General features: G+C 30.5%; 1 protein-coding gene across 4 annotated transcripts in view; it reads right to left on the bottom strand.

Moving 5' to 3' along the window:
• Nucleotides 1–17,990, bottom strand: part of VPS13C (vacuolar protein sorting 13 homolog C) — a 177,104-nt gene that overhangs the window by 96,640 nt on the left and 62,474 nt on the right. For all 4 annotated transcript variants that reach the window (XM_031955443.1, XM_031955444.1, XM_031955445.1 and 1 more), the window contains 12 exons: nt 17,408–17,486; nt 16,345–16,484; nt 15,988–16,141; nt 15,037–15,116; nt 14,135–14,194; nt 11,285–11,444; nt 10,508–10,624; nt 10,319–10,422; nt 8,652–8,819; nt 7,884–8,188; nt 6,693–6,840; nt 5,881–5,989 (listed from right to left, as the gene is read on the bottom strand). In XM_031955443.1, the coding sequence (XP_031811303.1) occupies nt 5,881–5,989; nt 6,693–6,840; nt 7,884–8,188; nt 8,652–8,819; nt 10,319–10,422; nt 10,508–10,624; nt 11,285–11,444; nt 14,135–14,194; nt 15,037–15,116; nt 15,988–16,141; nt 16,345–16,484; nt 17,408–17,486 (1,624 nt within the window). The remainder of the gene's footprint in view (nt 1–5,880; nt 5,990–6,692; nt 6,841–7,883; nt 8,189–8,651; nt 8,820–10,318; nt 10,423–10,507; nt 10,625–11,284; nt 11,445–14,134; nt 14,195–15,036; nt 15,117–15,987; nt 16,142–16,344; nt 16,485–17,407; nt 17,487–17,990) is intronic.

Here is a 17,990-nt window from a genome sequence, read left to right as displayed (position 1 = left end):
TAAAGAGGAAAAAAAGTTCAGTAAAACCATAAATTTACCAAAAAAAGTCTTGAATTATATACTGCGTTTCACACCCTTGAATGCCACCTTGATAAGATTGGGAGAGAGAAAAGAGGGGAAAAGGTCTATTCTTTGAGTCCAAGCATGGCTATTATAATTTCACAACTTTCCTTTTAAATTGTTTTGTTGTTGCTCTATTTACACTGTTGTCATCCATGTGTATATAGTATTACATTTTTACTTTACATCAGTTCACATAGAAGCTTTCTTTTGTTCTTCATATTTATTATATGCGATAGCATATTTATATTCAATCAATACACTACAATTTGTTTAGCCATTTCCCAAAAAATGGATACCCATTTTGTTTCCCATTCTTTGAATAGTGTATAAGTAAGCTTTTTGTTTTTCTGCATTGATCTTATTAAGGCATGAATATAAATGGAATTTCTGGGTTAAAGTTTATGGATATTTTGGTTACTTTTGTTGTACAATTCCAAATTGCTTTCCAAAGTAGCGATAGCAATTCAGATGTTCCACTAATGATGCAATGACTTTGTGGATTTGCCTTTCCACAACTCCTTCAACAATATTTCCATATTTTGTCATCTTTGCCAATCTGCTTTAAATATCTTCCTGATATGGAGAGGCTTTTGGTCTTAAATGTTTTGCATATAACCCTCCTCTTTTGTTCTATAGTATAAATAGAAATGTTCATTTTATCTTAAAGGTAATAAAATGACAAAAGATTTACAGTAAAATCTTTAATGCAAAGTCAAATATTCATTTGAATTTATCACATTATATGGTACAACCTGTTAGTCTAATTCTACTTTTGGCCAGTATACTTTCCTATTATCCAAATGGTTCTTATCAAATAAAGAATTCTTTCCTTAGTAATTTATGTTTTCAAGTTTATCAAATACTGGATTGTGGAATTAAATTATTTCTGATTTTAGTTTGTATTATCTTTTCCACTGATTTTCTATCTTTTAACCAGTATCAAATGATTCGGATGAGTATTTTTTTATAATAGAGTTTAAGATCTGTAACAAATAAAAAATAATTTATTAAGCACTAACTCTTTTCAAGTGATTATGCTAAGTATTGGAAATACAAATAGGAAAGCCAAACAGTACCCCTTCTCAAGGAGCTCATATTCTAATAGGAGAAAGACATATAAAGGTAATTTCAGCTGCAAGAAAGACCCTCATGATCTTTGGGACAGAAGACTATCAGACCAAAATGTATAATCTCAACATTATTTCCACAAACAAAACCATATTTTTGTTGTTGAATCATTTGAAAATGCCAATCATTTGGTATTCTGAACTTACTTTCCCATTTCTTTAGTAGCTATTGTCCTGAGGATAAAAGGACGTAGCAACTGCACAGGTAATTGCCAGGTCCATATCCATAAGGATTTATCTCTTTCATAACATGTGTGGGGGATGAAATGGAAATACGTATTCTTGGGGGTAGAGGGGTGATGTTATGTTAGCTTGGGCATTTTATGTTTTTTTAAATAATTCCAGTTTTGACCATATGACTGCATATTAGGTTCAAACAATTTTTATTTATCATTGTACTTAATAACTTTTTAAAATTCTATTTTTTATCTTCTTTAAAATCAAATAGAATAATTTTAATTAATTTTTAGTCTTTAAAACTACCTTTTGTTTATCAATTCCATCTTATTTTAATTTTCAAGTTATCTATTTCTCCTCTAAAATTTCAACATTTTCTCTTTTGCACATATTTTTGGTTTATTTGTTGGCTTTCTAAATTTTTAAAATACATATTCAGTTAATAGCTGTTCTATTTTATTAACATATATTTCTAGGGATATATATATAATTTTCTTCTGAGGATTGCTTTAGCTTTTTTTTTCAGTATGGTGTCTCATCGTTTACTACTGACTGTGAAATAGTTATTTCTATTCATTCCTTTAAAAAAAATTTTATTTAGGATTTCATTATTAAATATTCTGTTAGGTCTGTATTTTGTTTGTGAATCCTGAATAAAATATTACTTTCATTGTATTATGGGCTGCAAAGGATATGTTTAGTAGTCTGCTTTTTCTATACTTATTTGCAATTTAGCTGGGATCTAATATATGGTATATTTTTGTAAAAGTGCCACATGCTACTGAAAAAAAAAAGGAGCATTCTTTCAGAAGATTCCATTTTTACATATAAATTCTACAACTCTTCGTTTTGTATTTTTTATGTTTCTTGAATTTTTCGTTACATTTGTTTAATGCTAATAGAGAAACATTAAAGTCAGTTATAATTGTATTGTTATACTTTTCTGTAATTCAAAAAATTTCTATTATAAATTTAAATGCCTTCTGAAACAAATTTCAGTTAATATTGATATTGACTCATTGTATATGGTTTAAGTATAATATAATTCCTCTGCTTATACTGTGAATTTTTATTTCTACTTTGGGTGATAGCATGATTGCAACTCCTGCTTTTTTGGATTTACCTAATAACCAGAAAATTGTATTCTAGTTTCTCATTTTGATTTGATTCTCTTTATCTTTGCTTTCCAGATTTTTTTTCCGTCACTTTTTTGGGGAGTCGAATTGTTCAATTCATTCACATTCAAAGGTATTAGAGTTTTATGTTTTCCTCCATTTCTGTGCCCAATAATGATTTTAAAAAGAATAATTTTTTTTTTCTGTTCTCTTTTCTCTTTTAAATTACAACTTGGCCCTTACAATTAGTTTTACTTAAACTACTCTGATGTCACCATATTCCCACAGGATCTCTCTTTTCACCAATCCCCTTCCCACGTATTTGTGAATTTATTGCCTAGTTTCAGGGTTTTTTTTCTTTTATCTAGTTATCTAAATCTTTTTTTCTCTCCTCAGTCAAATGATAAATTCAAATTATCTCCTCACCCCCAATTTGTTAATTTTTTTAAAAATCTTCTGCATCTTTTTCTCATAATTTCTTTATCTTGTTTTCTATATAATTTCTCATTAGTCCATCTGTTTTAAATGTTTACTCTTTGACTAATGTTCTATATTCACAGATATTTCTTTTAAGTCTGTATTCTTTGAGGATTTCAAGATTCTGAAGTATCAAGTCTAAACTCTCTCTTCCAAACAATTTTTACTAGATCTTGCTCTACCTTCTCTTAATTTTTTTTAGGTCTATTTTCTCCATCCTTCATTTCTATGTTTTTAAATTCCAGGTTCATCCTTATCTCCGTATGTACTTAAAAAAAATTACTTGATAATTCCTCCTGAAGTTTTGTTGCTGTTGTTTCTGTTACTGTTATTGATTTATTTCCTACATCAGTGTCTTCAAAAAAAAAATCTTTAGAGATGAAACAAGTTATTTTATTATTTTTTTTTCTCTTGGGAGTACTTTTGTACCTTTTGTTTACAATGTGAATACTCTGCTTATTGTTTTTATGTCTTTCACTTTTTCCTTTTTTGTATTTCATTTATTACAGTTCCATCTTTTCTACAGACTTAAGCTTAATTTTACAGATATGTCATTCTGAATTGCCACGAGCTCCTCTGCTCTTTTTTTGGAATATATTACCCTATTCCCTTTGGCAATTTCTAATGATTGAAGAATAGGTTTGTGTTATTGACTTTTCTTTCAGCTTTATTTGAAAGTCTTCTTGCAAGTCGCAGAATTTGTTGTCAATGCAACTATTAAATAGAAACACTGTGTGTCTAAAGAGTTTGAAGTAAAGCGGGCTTGTTTTGTTATTGTTGTTCCCTGAAGAGAATCTACGTTTTCTTTCAATGGATACTCTATTTTTTTTCCCTTCAGAGGAAATCTGGGCAGTTTTCTGTGTTATTTATTATTATTATGGTGTTCAAGTTGTGAGGATCAAATGAGGTTAACACTATGCAGTATTAAATTATTGTATAAATGCTACCTAGTGTTGTTATATTTGTTATTGTTATTTGGTGAGTTCTTCTGGGAGATTTTAGACACTTGTTTCTGTAATTCCTTTCCCAAAGTTATTTATGCAAAGATTATGAGTTCTTTTAAAGTTATTGCTTTTTTTGTTTAACCTCTTCCAGACTTTCAGTATTAGTATATTCCAAATCTAGTATCTCTATTCTCTGGAAAACTTGCTACAATAATTTCAAGTTTTTCTAATCTGGTTATTATTTCTGCTATGAATTCTATAAGTTCTGACATTTATTCCTTTCTAAAATTGTTAAGACTTTTCATTTCTCTTTCAAACTATTCTGAAACATCTTGTTATGAGTTAATGTTTTTCATCAGGCATTGGTTTGATTTTGTAAAGTTTATAAAGAAAACCTTGTAATCTCTTTGAGGATTTAGTGTTCTTTTTAGTATCTTCCCTGTTGGTTTTGCTTGTGTGATAGATTTTTAATTAGATTTTTTCTCTCTTGAAATATTTTGATTCAACCTTTTTTCCATTTGTATTTTCTCCTCTAAAGGAGAGCACATTCCTGCATATACTGCAAAATTTTATCAGCTTCTTTCCACTTTGGGGAATTATTTTTACTGGATCTTACCCTTGGCCCTAATAAGCTTTTAGAGAAATAGGACTGATCCATATGGATTTCAATCTTTTTCCTCACAGACTGAAGTCATTAACATTGGCCCTTAAATCAAAGTATTTTTCATGGTTCTCATTCTTTACTTCTCTTGTTGGGCGAAATCAGAACCTACCACTTTCTCAGGGTTAGAAAAAGGCAAACTGGATTTTGGCTATGCCAGTGCAAATGGCAGCATGATTACATATACTCACACATGCACATAGCTGGGCAGAATAACAAGCTATTTATTGTTCATTGCAACAAGGTAGTAGATAGCTTAAAGTCAAAAATGGAGACAGAGGTGACAGAATCTCTGAATAATATGGAAAATCCCTAAATGGGCATCATGCATGAACCTTTGGGCTAAACTGTACATTTCTAGCAGAGCATGGGAGGAAGGGATTATTTAGACAGTAGGACATTATAGTGCTTATATATTATATTATTATAGTTTAAATTATAGATATATATATCTCTATAAGTATATAGATATATATCACTATAATATGATGAATAACTGAATCAATTTTTTCAGATTTAACATTCTTTAGCTTTAATTCACCATAAGGCTTTTTCTTTGTCATATCTCTCATTTTCTTATCCAGTAGAATCAGCTATAATTCATCCACCTCTGGTCATAATTCCTCTTGACACAGGATTAATTAGTAACATTAATAGCTTCCATTTGAAAATTAAATTTTAGACGATATATATATATATATATATATATATATATATATATATACACACACACACACACACGAGAATACAACCAATATTCATATTTAATTTCACAATCCACAAAACTCTTCTTTACATATATTACAATTGAATCTCTCAAAATTCAGTGAGATAGCTTAGAAGAAAATTATTTTCCTCACTGCACAGAAGTAAAAACAGTCAGTAAAGTGCCCTGGGTTCAAGATGATGCAATTGCTCATTGATTGAATCAAGTTTTCTGTCTGAGTACTGTATCTGTTAATTTTTTTAAGGGGTAAATTTGGTGTAATCAGTAAAGTGTGAGGTTTGTCTTTAGGATAATTTGGGTTAGCATTAACCAGACACTTAAATGCAAGGAATTTAATCTGAATCTTAGTTTTTTCAAAGGTAAAAATGAGGATAATTATAATGCCTATTTAACAGGGTTGTGAAAACCAAGTAAGATAATATACATAAAACACTTAGAAAATCTTTTGATTCTATGTAAATTCCAGTTATCAGTATTATACCAAACTTCCTTTCAATAAATAAATAGAAATATAGTTATAATCACAATTATGGATTTAGAAGTAGAGGTGGAAAGGGGAATATTATTTTTATATTGATTGCTCCCTTACTTTTCTCTTGTATTCTTGGCTCTATTTTATCCAGTCCTTCAACAGCCTCCCCAAGATTTTCTTCTAATATTCTAAGCAGAAGACTCAAATCATCCTGATTTAGGCCAACCTATAAAGTAATAACACTGTAAAGTATACACACATACACATACACACATGCACACACACACAGAGTGAAAGTCTGCATGAAAGAATTCATTAGATTTGTATCAATGTAGATCATAAAATAAGGTTATCACAACACTAAGAAAATCATATTAACCCAATTCAACACTTGTAAGCACTTTAAAAAAAAACAACAAAAAACAACCCTAGTAAAATATATTAACAATTATTTTACTCCTACTAGAAGAGTAATCATGCAAGTAGGCTAACTTTAAAACAAACAGGACAAATTTCTTTGAAAGGATAAAATTCCAATGTGTAAATCACTATTCTAGTGTAGTATATAAATGGTTATCCAACAGTGCTAAAAAAAAAACTTTGTTTTCTTTTTACTATTCAGATTACCTTAAATGTATTTGTGCGTGTGTGTTGCATGTGTGCGCGTGTATGTATAAAATATATCTGATAAAGTATACTTCTACAAAGGAATAAGAAAGAATACTTAAAAATTTAGACATACTCAAAATCTGAATAATTAGATTTCAAACAACCTACCAAATATTTTTCTATTTTTCAAGCCAATGAATAAATATTATTTTCATAAATATAAGACAATTCTTCGTATTTGAGAAATTTCAAAAATATATATGTGTACACATACACACACACACACATACACACACACACAAATGCATATGTATACTTACATTCATTGCATCAAGATGTCCTGTAATTTCCATTATAGGAATTTTGTGATACCAAGCTGAAGCTAAATTCCGATTCACCAAAATATTCAAATTAATAGGATGTAGTAGCTGAATATCAGGATGAAAAACACCTGGCTGAATCACTGTTCTAATGAAACATCAAAGAAGGAAAAACCTGAAACTGATGTTGACCAGTTATAACATTTCATTAATAATGATTCATATTTATATAAAATTGTTTTGTTTTCAAAGCATTCCACATTAAAAAAAAAAAAGCAGAAATAAGCAGCATATAAGAATTATTATACTGATTTTACAGACAAGAAAATCAAAAATCAGTAGTTTAATGATCTTCTCATACACATCTTCAAATATGAAGGAGTCAAGTCTAGAACACTAGACTTTTCACTCCACGTCCAGTAGCTATTTTCACAAAAGAAAATCAAAATAGCTATTCTCAAAAATGATTAACATTTCAATGTGAAATAACTTGAACAGCTTGCCAGCACTGCATTTTTAGGATTTTCAAAACTCAATCTTTTAAGAAATTATTAAAAGAGTTCATTACAGGGAAAAATTGATTAGAATTATATAATTTACAAAAATCATTACAGAGACAGGAACATGATGACAATCTACAAAATCCTACCTGATATAAATCAGAACATATGTCTTCATATCCCATCTAGTCATCTATCCTAGCTGCCTTCTTGCCAAACATCTACACTTTCTATTCCCTTCTTTGTATTGTCTCCTCTTAGTAGGAAAAAATCTTTGATGAAAAGGATTTTCTTACTTTTGTATTTATATACTTGGAATTTAGAACAGTTCCTTATGTATCATTAATTGTTTACTAAAAAATTTTCATAAATTCATCAAATGATATTGAACATCTATTAATGAATTTTATACAAGTTTATAATGAATATACTCTATATTTTATATATTATATAAAGAGAGATTTTTCAAGTTCAAATTGAGTCTCAAAAAGCTTCTTCAGGATTAATCCAGTGAAATTTTACAAAGACCATCTTCATGGTATTTCAGTAATTCTTTCTCCTATGATTTTTAGCCCCTATGTGTTAGACATATGACTTAAATTAAAACAAGTTCCAATGTAGTAAACTGGTATCATGAAATTTTGTGATAAGGTATTAGTAAAAGACATAAATTAATATTAAAAGATCATACCTAGAAAGTTTAAGCTTTGTTAGCTGCACAACCATTTTGTCAATTACTGGAGGGAGTAAGCAGTCTTCACCAGACACCTGACTAAACTTGTTCTGTATTCTGATCAATCCAAGATCAACCACCACTGCATTAGAGGAAATGGAAGACTGTGGAATAATGATAACTGGTGCCTTCAAATCAATACTGATAGCAACACGAAAACTCCTCTGGGCAAGATCTTTCACACTCGTGGCAGCCTTTTCTGCAGCTTGGGCAGTGGCAGCACTCAGTGCTTCTTTGGCCATATGAAAATTGTTCAAGAAATTCTATTCAAATAAAGAAGATAAACAAGAATGTCAGATGTAAGATGGCCTTCAGATGACACTATATAACAGGTACTTAAAGCTGTTTTTAGTTTATAAAATAATCAAAAAACATTTTTTCTGCACTTGTGTTTCCACTGAATGTTGGTACCTATCCATGAGATTCCTGACAGGGTCAGAAGTCTGTGGTCATGGAACAGATCAAAAACAAACAGCTTTAACAGTGTCTGAATCAATAACTTTCATTTCACTTGGTTTTGGCTGGAGTTTACCAATCACAGACCAAATGAGCAAATGACTCAAAGAATTTGGCTACCTTAATGTAGAAAAGCAACATATTAAAACATTAATACTTTCAGTAGATAGACCATATCTACCACAAAACTGCCAAGAATCTAGAATTCTCAGGGTTTGAGTATGCAAACACTTCTAACTTGAAAATGAAAGATACAAATAGTAATATTACCAAGAGTGACATGAGGAATTTATGAAGATAGACTATCTGAATACATCCCACATTCAGTGACACTACACCATCCACTTTAGACATGTCAGCATAAGCATCTCCTTCAGTAGCATCAGGATATAAATCCAAATTAAAACGGAAAACTTCATTGCCCATTATTGAAACAACCTAAAAAAAAAAAAAAAAAGTATATAAACTATTGTTTCTATTGTACCCAAAAGTAGTGTAGGGTTTGGACTTGCTCTTGATGCGTATGAGAGGCAGCATCGGACCCCATTTTTTCCTGACTCCAAAATCAATGTTCTAAAACAGGGGTAGGGAAACTTTTTCTGTCACTGGTCATTTGGATATTCATAACATCATTTGCGAGCTATACAAAATTATCAGCTCATGGAGTTCAAGCAGTGGAAATTGTTGTGGTTCCTTAGGAAATGATTTCATGAGCCAGATATTCTCCACCCCTGAACTAATAACTTGGTGAATCCCTAATATTATTTGTGGCCTAATGTCAATACAGTGAAAAAACACAGCCAAAGGATGAGGAACACAGAACCCAAGTGTGTCATTTATAATGCCCTGTAGGTTTTCCTGGAAGATATTTCACTGAGAAGAGCATTTCTATCTATGACTTACATTAGCAGGGAGGGCTACAGATATTTTATAAAAAGGGTCCCCTTTTAAATAGAGGGTCGGACTGTCCCTCAGACTGTTGGAGGGTCGGACTATAGTAAAAACAAAAACTTTGTTTTGTGGGCCTTTAAATAAAGAAACTTCATAGCACTGGGTGAGGGGGATAAACGTCCTCAACTGCTGCATCTGGCCCGTGGGCTGTATTTGAAGACCCCTGTTTTATAAACTGCAAAAAGCCCAAGGGTAAGAAACAGACTAATAATGGAGTCAAGTGAGATAAGCAAAGATAGATGGACTATACAGTCCTGGCAGATGAGGGCTTTGGGCTGTGTACATCATTTGTGGCATTTAAGACCTTTCTAAATTGTCCTTCCTTTAGGGATAGCATTCAGGTAGTTGTGGCATATGTGTCTGATTCATACAATGGTTCTTGACCAGCAGTCAGTACATTTGTACATAGGGGAGAAGCTTTGATTACAAGACAGGGCCTAAGTCAGAGGTCAAACTCCAATGAGTAGGGATTGATTCATTCTTTGTATTCTCCTAATTCAGTGCCTGGAACATAGTAGATGGTCAATGAATTCTTGATTTACCAGTTCTGTAACTGAAATGTCCATGCTAGATTCAGAGCCAGAGGTCCTCAGTTCTGATCTCTACTTGTTGTGGTTACTTTTAGAACTATGTCACTTCATATATCAGGGCCTCAATTTCTCATCTATGAAATAAGGGATTTGGACTAGAAAATCTCTACAATTCTTCTCTTCTAGCTCTGATCCTATTCTATTAACAAGTCATAAACTAAATGCCCACATTTTGATAAGACTTTTTATTCTTGCTGTCCTCTTAGATTTATGGTTTCTAAAGGGCTTTCTTCAAAACCTTATAAAGTGGGCAGTAAAATTATTACCTGCATCCCCCAAGATCCCCCTTGGAGAGTAAGGTTTAAAGAAGTTGTCCTTGCCTATACTCAACACATAACTTCTAATAACAAGAAAAACACCTATTCAATCATAAAAGTATTATTTAAGTTGATATACCTGTTTATGAATTGTATTAGTGTCAACATCTGTGACAATTATATTCTCTAGTCGTGCAAAAAGTGACTGTTTTTTTGATTGAAGAGAAAGGGAAGAATCAAGGCCTGAAGAAAAAAAAATCATTCTTTTATACTGACACTGAAAAAAAGAAGTTACCCTTCACAAATACTGAATTCAGTTGATTTTTACCTTGAATCTTTATTTCAGCAATATTGTGTTTTTCATCACAAACAGTGACACAGAAAGCATTCAACTTTGCAAATAGCTTGAAATTAAAAATGTCATTATCTTTGGAGGGTACAGTCACTGAAAATAAAAAAAAAATTCTGAATAAATAATCCAAAATGTTTGGATTTTTAAGTTAAAAAAGATATTTATTTAAAGCGATTTTGTTCTTCAACTTAATAAACTTGGGTTAATAAAAACATAATCATAATAATGTAACTGACTTTTCATTCTTTAAAATTCAATTAATCTTCATAATCTAATGTTCTTTTGAAAATGAACCTTTTTTTTACTCTTTAAGATATATATTTATATCCGAAGCAGACATTTTTAATTCAATCCCTAAAATTCTTTTCTGCAATGCTAAACCACAATTTTGTTAAAAATATCAAATTATTTCAAGATCTATAAGAATAAACTCTAACGCAAACATTAGAAAAGCCTATCATATTTTCTTGTGCAGCACGATATTTGTGGAAATATGTATAAAAGAATTGCACATGTTTAACATATATTGGATTAATTGCCATCTGGGGGATGGAATGGGGAGAAAGGAGGGAAAAAAATTTGGAACAGAAGGTTTTACAAGGGTCAATGTTGAAAACTATACATATATTTTGAAAATAAAAAGCTTTAATTAAAAAAAAAATAAAAAAGCTTATAAGAGATCTAGAAGAAATATCAAATTTAGTTAATAACATTTTAATTATCTTACTTAGAGATAGTAAATATTCGTCATACCTTTCTTCAGAATAATATTTTTTAGTTGCTTTTCACTGTGAAGCTGTGACTCTGTCTCAGCAATAGTTTGGCCCTCTGATGGGATAACTGTAGTTAGGTAATTAATAGAAGAGAGAAGGGCTTGTGTTTGCAGTAAGAGATTTAAAGATGAAAAGGCCACCTTTTTTAAGGGGGGGGAAAAAAAAGAAAGAAAATTAACTCTTCATTGAGAAAAGGTAAGTACACCCTTCAGTCCTACAGAATAGTGGTATATAAAATTATGTAAGTACCTTAAAAGCTTCCTTACCCAATAGTTTTTTTTTTTATTTCTTTGTGTTGGTAATCCTAATCTTCACAATATAAACTATTTCTTGGTTAGATCATTTTCTAATATTGTTAAAAGTTAAAAATTAAAGTTTATAATAGTCTGAATACTGGACATGACTGAATGAGTGAACAACAACAATCAGTAAAATAATAAATACATACAAATAATTCATGTGAATGATGATGTAAAAACATATATAAGAGTTTTCAGTTGCTAAGTGGCCTGTCCAAAAAAAAAAAAAAAAAATCGAGTAACTACATAAATCTTAAAATAAAAAATAAAACTCCTTCCAAGGTATTGTTGAAAAAGCTTGAACAAATGGAAGAGATTAAACTGAACAAAAAGAACCAAGAAAGAAGTGGAAAGAATATTGATTTTCTTTAAGGTGCTGAGACAAAGAATATGTTGCTTAAATTTTACATAATTGTTCTGATAACTTTATACATTTAATGGGCAATGAAAATAGTTGTTTCCAGATGTAATACAACAAATTCATCCATCAGGCAACCAACCTAAAATACACAGCTTCCTGTGCCTGTTGGCAAGTAGTCAGGCAACCAACCTAAAATACACAGCTTCCTGTGCCTGTTGGCAAGTAGTCATTCATGCTGGGAACATTCTCTCTTCTTAACCTCCACTTTTCACAATATTTCATATCTTTTAAAGCACAGTTGAAGTACCTGCTTCCCAATGATGTTTTTTCTAATAGTCCAGCTTATAGTGGCTACTTGCAATTATTTTTTTTTTTGTATCTCACATACACATATGTTGTCTACCCCAGTAAAATGGTGAACAAAATTTGATCAGATTGAATTTGGCTTAGATGTGAGATCACAAAGTAAATAGATTATAGAAACAAGGAAAACATTACTTTTTGTAACAGAAAAAGGAAAAGTTTATAGCCAAACAAGGGATAAAGAAGATCTTAGTATAATCATAATATATGCAGATAATCACATGTATTCATTTAATACATGAAATTAAAATTTTCTGCACAAGCAAAATCAATGAAGCTAAAATTCAAAAAGATATAATTGGTTTTTGCAACAAATTTCTCTGATACAGGTTTCATTTCCAAGATCTCTAAGTAACAGAAGTTTATAATAAAAGTTTTGCCACAAATGACATAAATGAACAAAGTGTATGAACAGTTTACAAAAGAAAGCATCCAAGCTTTCCAAAAGATGTGGGGGGGAAATGCTCCAAATTTCTAATAAATAGATTAAAGGTTTATTATTTATTTTGAAAATAAAATTAAAGTCACTCTATTTCAGATTTTAAGTACTTCTCGATTTAGCAAGATGAGTAAAAAATATAGCAAATGTTGGTATAAGGAAAAAAAGACAAAAAATGCACAATGTTGATAGAGCTTTAATTGGTCCAGTCATTCTGAAAGGCAATTTAGAAACATGCTCAGAAATTCACAACACTATCATAACCTTTGACTGAGGGATATCACCAGAAAGCATATAGTCCACAAAGATCAAAGGAAGAGGAAAACTACTTAAATTCATAAAAATATTTATATTAGTTTTTTTTTCATCTGAAAATTAAGAGAAAACTACTCAAGAATTGAGAACTAACTGAATATGGTATATGAATATAATGGAATATTTTGATATAAGCAATGAAAGGACAGATTTCAAAAGAAACCTGGAGACCTGCATGAATTGATTTAAAGTGAAGATAACTAGGACAGTAATATACAATAATAAAACTCTAGACAAAAACTTTGACACACTTAAGAATTCTGATCAATGTTGTGATTAATCACAATTCTATAGCACTAATACTAATGGATGCTACTTACTTCTTGACAGAGGATAGACAATGAATGGAATACAGTTTTTTGATCACAGCAAATATGGAAATTTATTTTACTAACTATGCCTATTCATATAAGAATTGTGTTTTTCTTTCTTTTTTTTTTTCCATTAGGGGAGAAGGACAGTGGGAGGAATAGAAGAAAAGATAAGAAGGAATAGAGTAAGGGATAGAAAAAAAAAGTGCTTATTAAAAAAAAAATTTTAAAAAAACAAATAAGCTTGGCTTTCTGATTTTCAACAGTAAGTGATTTCTCTACCCAAATTAACTTGAATGCATATGTATCTGATCTTGCCTCAAAAAGAATGCTCTACTCCATGAATACAAATATGTGTTCATTTTATCCTTGAATCTTCAATGCTTAGCACATTGCCTGGCACATAGTAGGCATTTAAATGATTGTTGATTAATAAGATAACATTTAGTTCTACCTGTTCAGTATCTAGACTATGTCTAGTTTTCTTGAGATCAATTTTTTTTCACAATATAAGTTCCTTCTATCTTTGAGAAAAGAATTCTTTCAGTTTTCTATTGACCCAGTAGCTTAAATAAATTATATCTTAAGTAATATAAGAAAAAACAAATTTTAAATTACCATTTAGATTAAATTGATTATTTTTTAAATTTAACAATATTCCTTAACTGGAACAAAAAAAGACTTTAAGTAATAACATGAGTTATTGGGTAAGATATTTTAATTTAATATAACTTTCATTTACCTTAAATGTTTGCTCGGTGTTTTCAAAATTAGTTTGAAAACTAGGTCCGTTCTTGTCAGCCTAAAAGAGAAATTAAAATTTCTAATAAAACAAAGTACAGTCAAATCTAAATAATCTTCTTAATTACATTTTATAGCTAATATTAGTCATTTCTAAGTTGTGTACAAAATATAACTGGTGACCCAAAGGTAAGGAAAACTATTGTAAACTGACTATATAATACATTAACAAAATGACTTCTATACTACAAATGGCAGGAAGGACATCACTAAGAAAAAGTATGATCCCAGAAAGATGTGAGTCAGTCCTGAAAACAGAATGAGGGAAAACAGCTGGATAATCCACAGACTATAATGGTAATCTCAAAATGTCAAAAGAGGAAGGCATTCAGTACCTTTAAAGATATGGAAAAGGTGTATACTACAATCAGAAGGAATACTCCCTCCCAAAGATCATAGATTTAAGTGTAGAAATAAGTTTATTATTATTATTATAATGTTTATTTAACAATAATATATGAGTAGCTCTATTGTCCTTTAAAACTTGGGAGAACATGCCTTTCAGGATCTTAAAAAGTATAGCCAGAGAAGCAACCACCTGAAGCCACTTTTTCAGGTGCATAATTATAGTCATTTCTAACTGGTGTGTGTGTATGTGTGTCTATATATTATCTATATATATAGATTATATATAGATACACACATAAATATATATATATATATATATGTATATATCTTTGGTTTATACCCATTTGAAGTGAATGGAATAAAAAGAGTTGGGAAGAGAGTTTCAATTATGAAAATTAGTGAAGTCTTTTTCAAAGTATTCTTCTAACCTATTCTCTCCTTCTTCATCCTAGAGATATACATGAACTATGATATAAACATCTTAAAGACTCATACCTTGATATATTCCACTTTTAAAAGATCTAACCCAGATTTGTCAGAAGAACTAATCAGATGAAGGGGTTTCTTTCTGGTCCCTGTAAGGAGAAATATAAAGAGCTTAACAACTGAAAATTTAGGATAAGCTTTTCCTTTTTAAAAAGATATTTTGAAGGGTTAAATTTGAAACCCTTATCTCTCTCTGAAAGCTTAAGAAAAACTTGACTAAGGTCTATTACAAATTTGTTATATAATTTGAACTGGATCCTCACTGTGGTAAGGCAATTCTTTTCTATCTCCTCAATTTATCTTCTATTCTCCTCCCAAAAAGAGCTTTTCCAAACTTTTTCATCCCTCCTCAAATATTCCCAGGTCCTCATCTCCCTACCCTCTCAGGTGAGAACCATTTCTCACATTTAAAGGGAAAAAATTGAAGCCATTCGGAGAGAAATCCTTCTTCTCTGCTGTCCCTCATGTCCCTCTGATGCTATCTCTTTCTTCACCTTTTTCAAAGGAAGAGGCAGCCCTTCTTGCCAACGATAAATGAATTTCTCTTTATGCTCAAATGATTATATTTCATTATGTCTTGTCTGCAAATTACCCCCTCTATTCTCCTAACTCTGTTACTAATCATTCTTAGACACTTGACTGCTTCCTTCATGTCTCCTCCATCCTCAAAAAAAAAAAAAAAAAATTGCCTTTGATCCATCTTACCTCACCAGCTACTACCTCCCCTCTCCCATTTTTGCCAAATTATAATTGATGGGATTACTTCTTGCATTAAAAGGTCACTATGCTACTTAGTTTCACCTCTGACAAAAGCAAAAAAATAATGGTGTGAAAACCAGCATTTATTTATATTTAATCTAGCAAAAAATTAGATTAACTAATTTTCCAAGGCTTAAGATACAAAGAGATCTAATTAAGCAACATAGAACAATCCCTAATTTTGGTTTTTATAAATGTTACCTTGAATTTCATGATAATCCAAGCTTATTTTCTTCAAATAAGAGACTATAACTATATCAAATGGTCTAACAGTAGCTTCTGTCCCCAATTGCATGACATTAAAAACAAGAATCGTATCTTCTTTTTCCTGTTGCTTGGTAAGTTCCAAAATCACCTAAGGAAGTAGATATGGCAGTAAATAAAAAGTTGACGTAAGTTAAACCTACATTTTAAAATTTTCATAATATGGACAGAAGGGGTTAAATATATGTGATCTTGCATTCCTTTCCTGTAGAAAAAAAGAAGCCTAATATCAGACAGCTTATAAAGATAATAACTTACATGTAAATGTTCCTAAGATAAGAAATTAGTATATACCTCTTTAATTTCAAATTTGAGCTGAAGATCAATAAGCTCTTCATTTGGGGGTTCTGTAACTTTACTCATCTCAGATGCTTTAATACTTCTGCTAGTTGGTTGTACTCCATCCTCAGCATCAAAATATTCATCATCAGACTCTAAAGGAAAGACATTTATTTAATCTGAAATACTATAGTTGAAAATTACATACAAATATTCAAAATCTAAATCAACCACAATTAAAATGTCATTTAACCTTAAAAAAAATCTTAATATCAGGATCACATTAATCTTTATTTAATATTTAAGTCCCAAAAAAATGACTTGACTTATTGTTGTTAGATAGGGGAAGGGGGAGGGGAGGAGTCAAAAGATACATTGTTTTAGGTACTGAAATCAAAAACACTGACCCCGAGTTAAAACCCTGGGCCAAATATTTACTATGTGACACTGGGCTGAAGTCACTTAACCTTTGTCTCCCTCCATTTCCTCATCTGTAAAATGGGATAATAACAGCACCTGTTTGCTGTGAGGATCAATAAGAGAAAATTTCCAGAGTGTTTTAGAACCTAAAAGAGCTACAGAAATGCTAATTATTGTTATTGATCTCTTTGTATACTTGCAAACATAAAAAACAGCATAATTCTACAAATAGCTTTCCTGGAAGAGTGTTACTATTTCCATTCAACACTTAAGACAGTATCACTATTTCCTTATTGTTTTTTAAATTTTATTCATGGTTACAAATACAGGTCAATTTAAGAAGTATTTTTTAACATTGCTATTATTTAGAATCACTGAATTTAAGGTTCTAGAACATCACCTAATGTAACCCCTTAATTTACAAATAAAGAAACTGAGACTCTTTATCTCAGATAAGATACTCATTTCCCTGCCTAGTTCACACAGCTGCCTATGATTTAGCTTTGGCTTAAACTGAACATCCTGATAGCCAATATAGCCACTGTATCATGATGTCAATAAACTGCTACAGAATTTATTATATTTGTATATCTTAATTTTTACAGCATTAATTCATAGAATTTTTTAAAAGGACATTCAGCAATTTATATTTCCTTACCTGATTCTATTTCTTCTAGTAGCAGCGAAGTGTTAAGCAGTCTTTTTGTCTCATCAGAAATAATGGGCATAGTTACTACCTAGAAAAAAATGGATAAGTAAAAACAAAAGGTAAGCTCTTTGAAAATAAGAACTACTTATCACTGTAGATTCAGAGTTTCACATAACATAAATAGTTAATAAATATTTACTGAATTATTCAAGATTGAATTTACAAAAGGGTCATTTTATATAGATACATATCTTTTCATAAAGCATGTCAGATATATAATTAACTGTTTTTTTATATCTAGTTAGAATTTTGCAATATTAGACTCCCATAAACAATTAAAAAATGTTAAATATACGTGTATATGCTTATTTCTGTACATATTAGATACACACACAATTATTTATGGTCAAATGTATCACATGTGTGATCACAAAGATAATAAAAAAATAACAATTATTACTAGTGCAAAACCGTTTTACTTCTCTAAAAATGTCACTATAAAGAAAGCTAATATTCTTAGAATGTCACTCTATCATGACAATTCAATTCTTACTTCGTGATCTATAGACAGGTTCAAAGTAAAGTGGTCAAG

The sequence above is a fragment of the Sarcophilus harrisii genome, chromosome 2 (assembly GCF_902635505.1).
Source record: "Sarcophilus harrisii chromosome 2, mSarHar1.11, whole genome shotgun sequence".
Lineage (NCBI taxonomy): Eukaryota > Metazoa > Chordata > Mammalia > Dasyuromorphia > Dasyuridae > Sarcophilus > Sarcophilus harrisii.
Note: the sequence above shows the minus strand (reverse complement) of the source record. Positions and strands in the feature narration are given on the sequence as shown.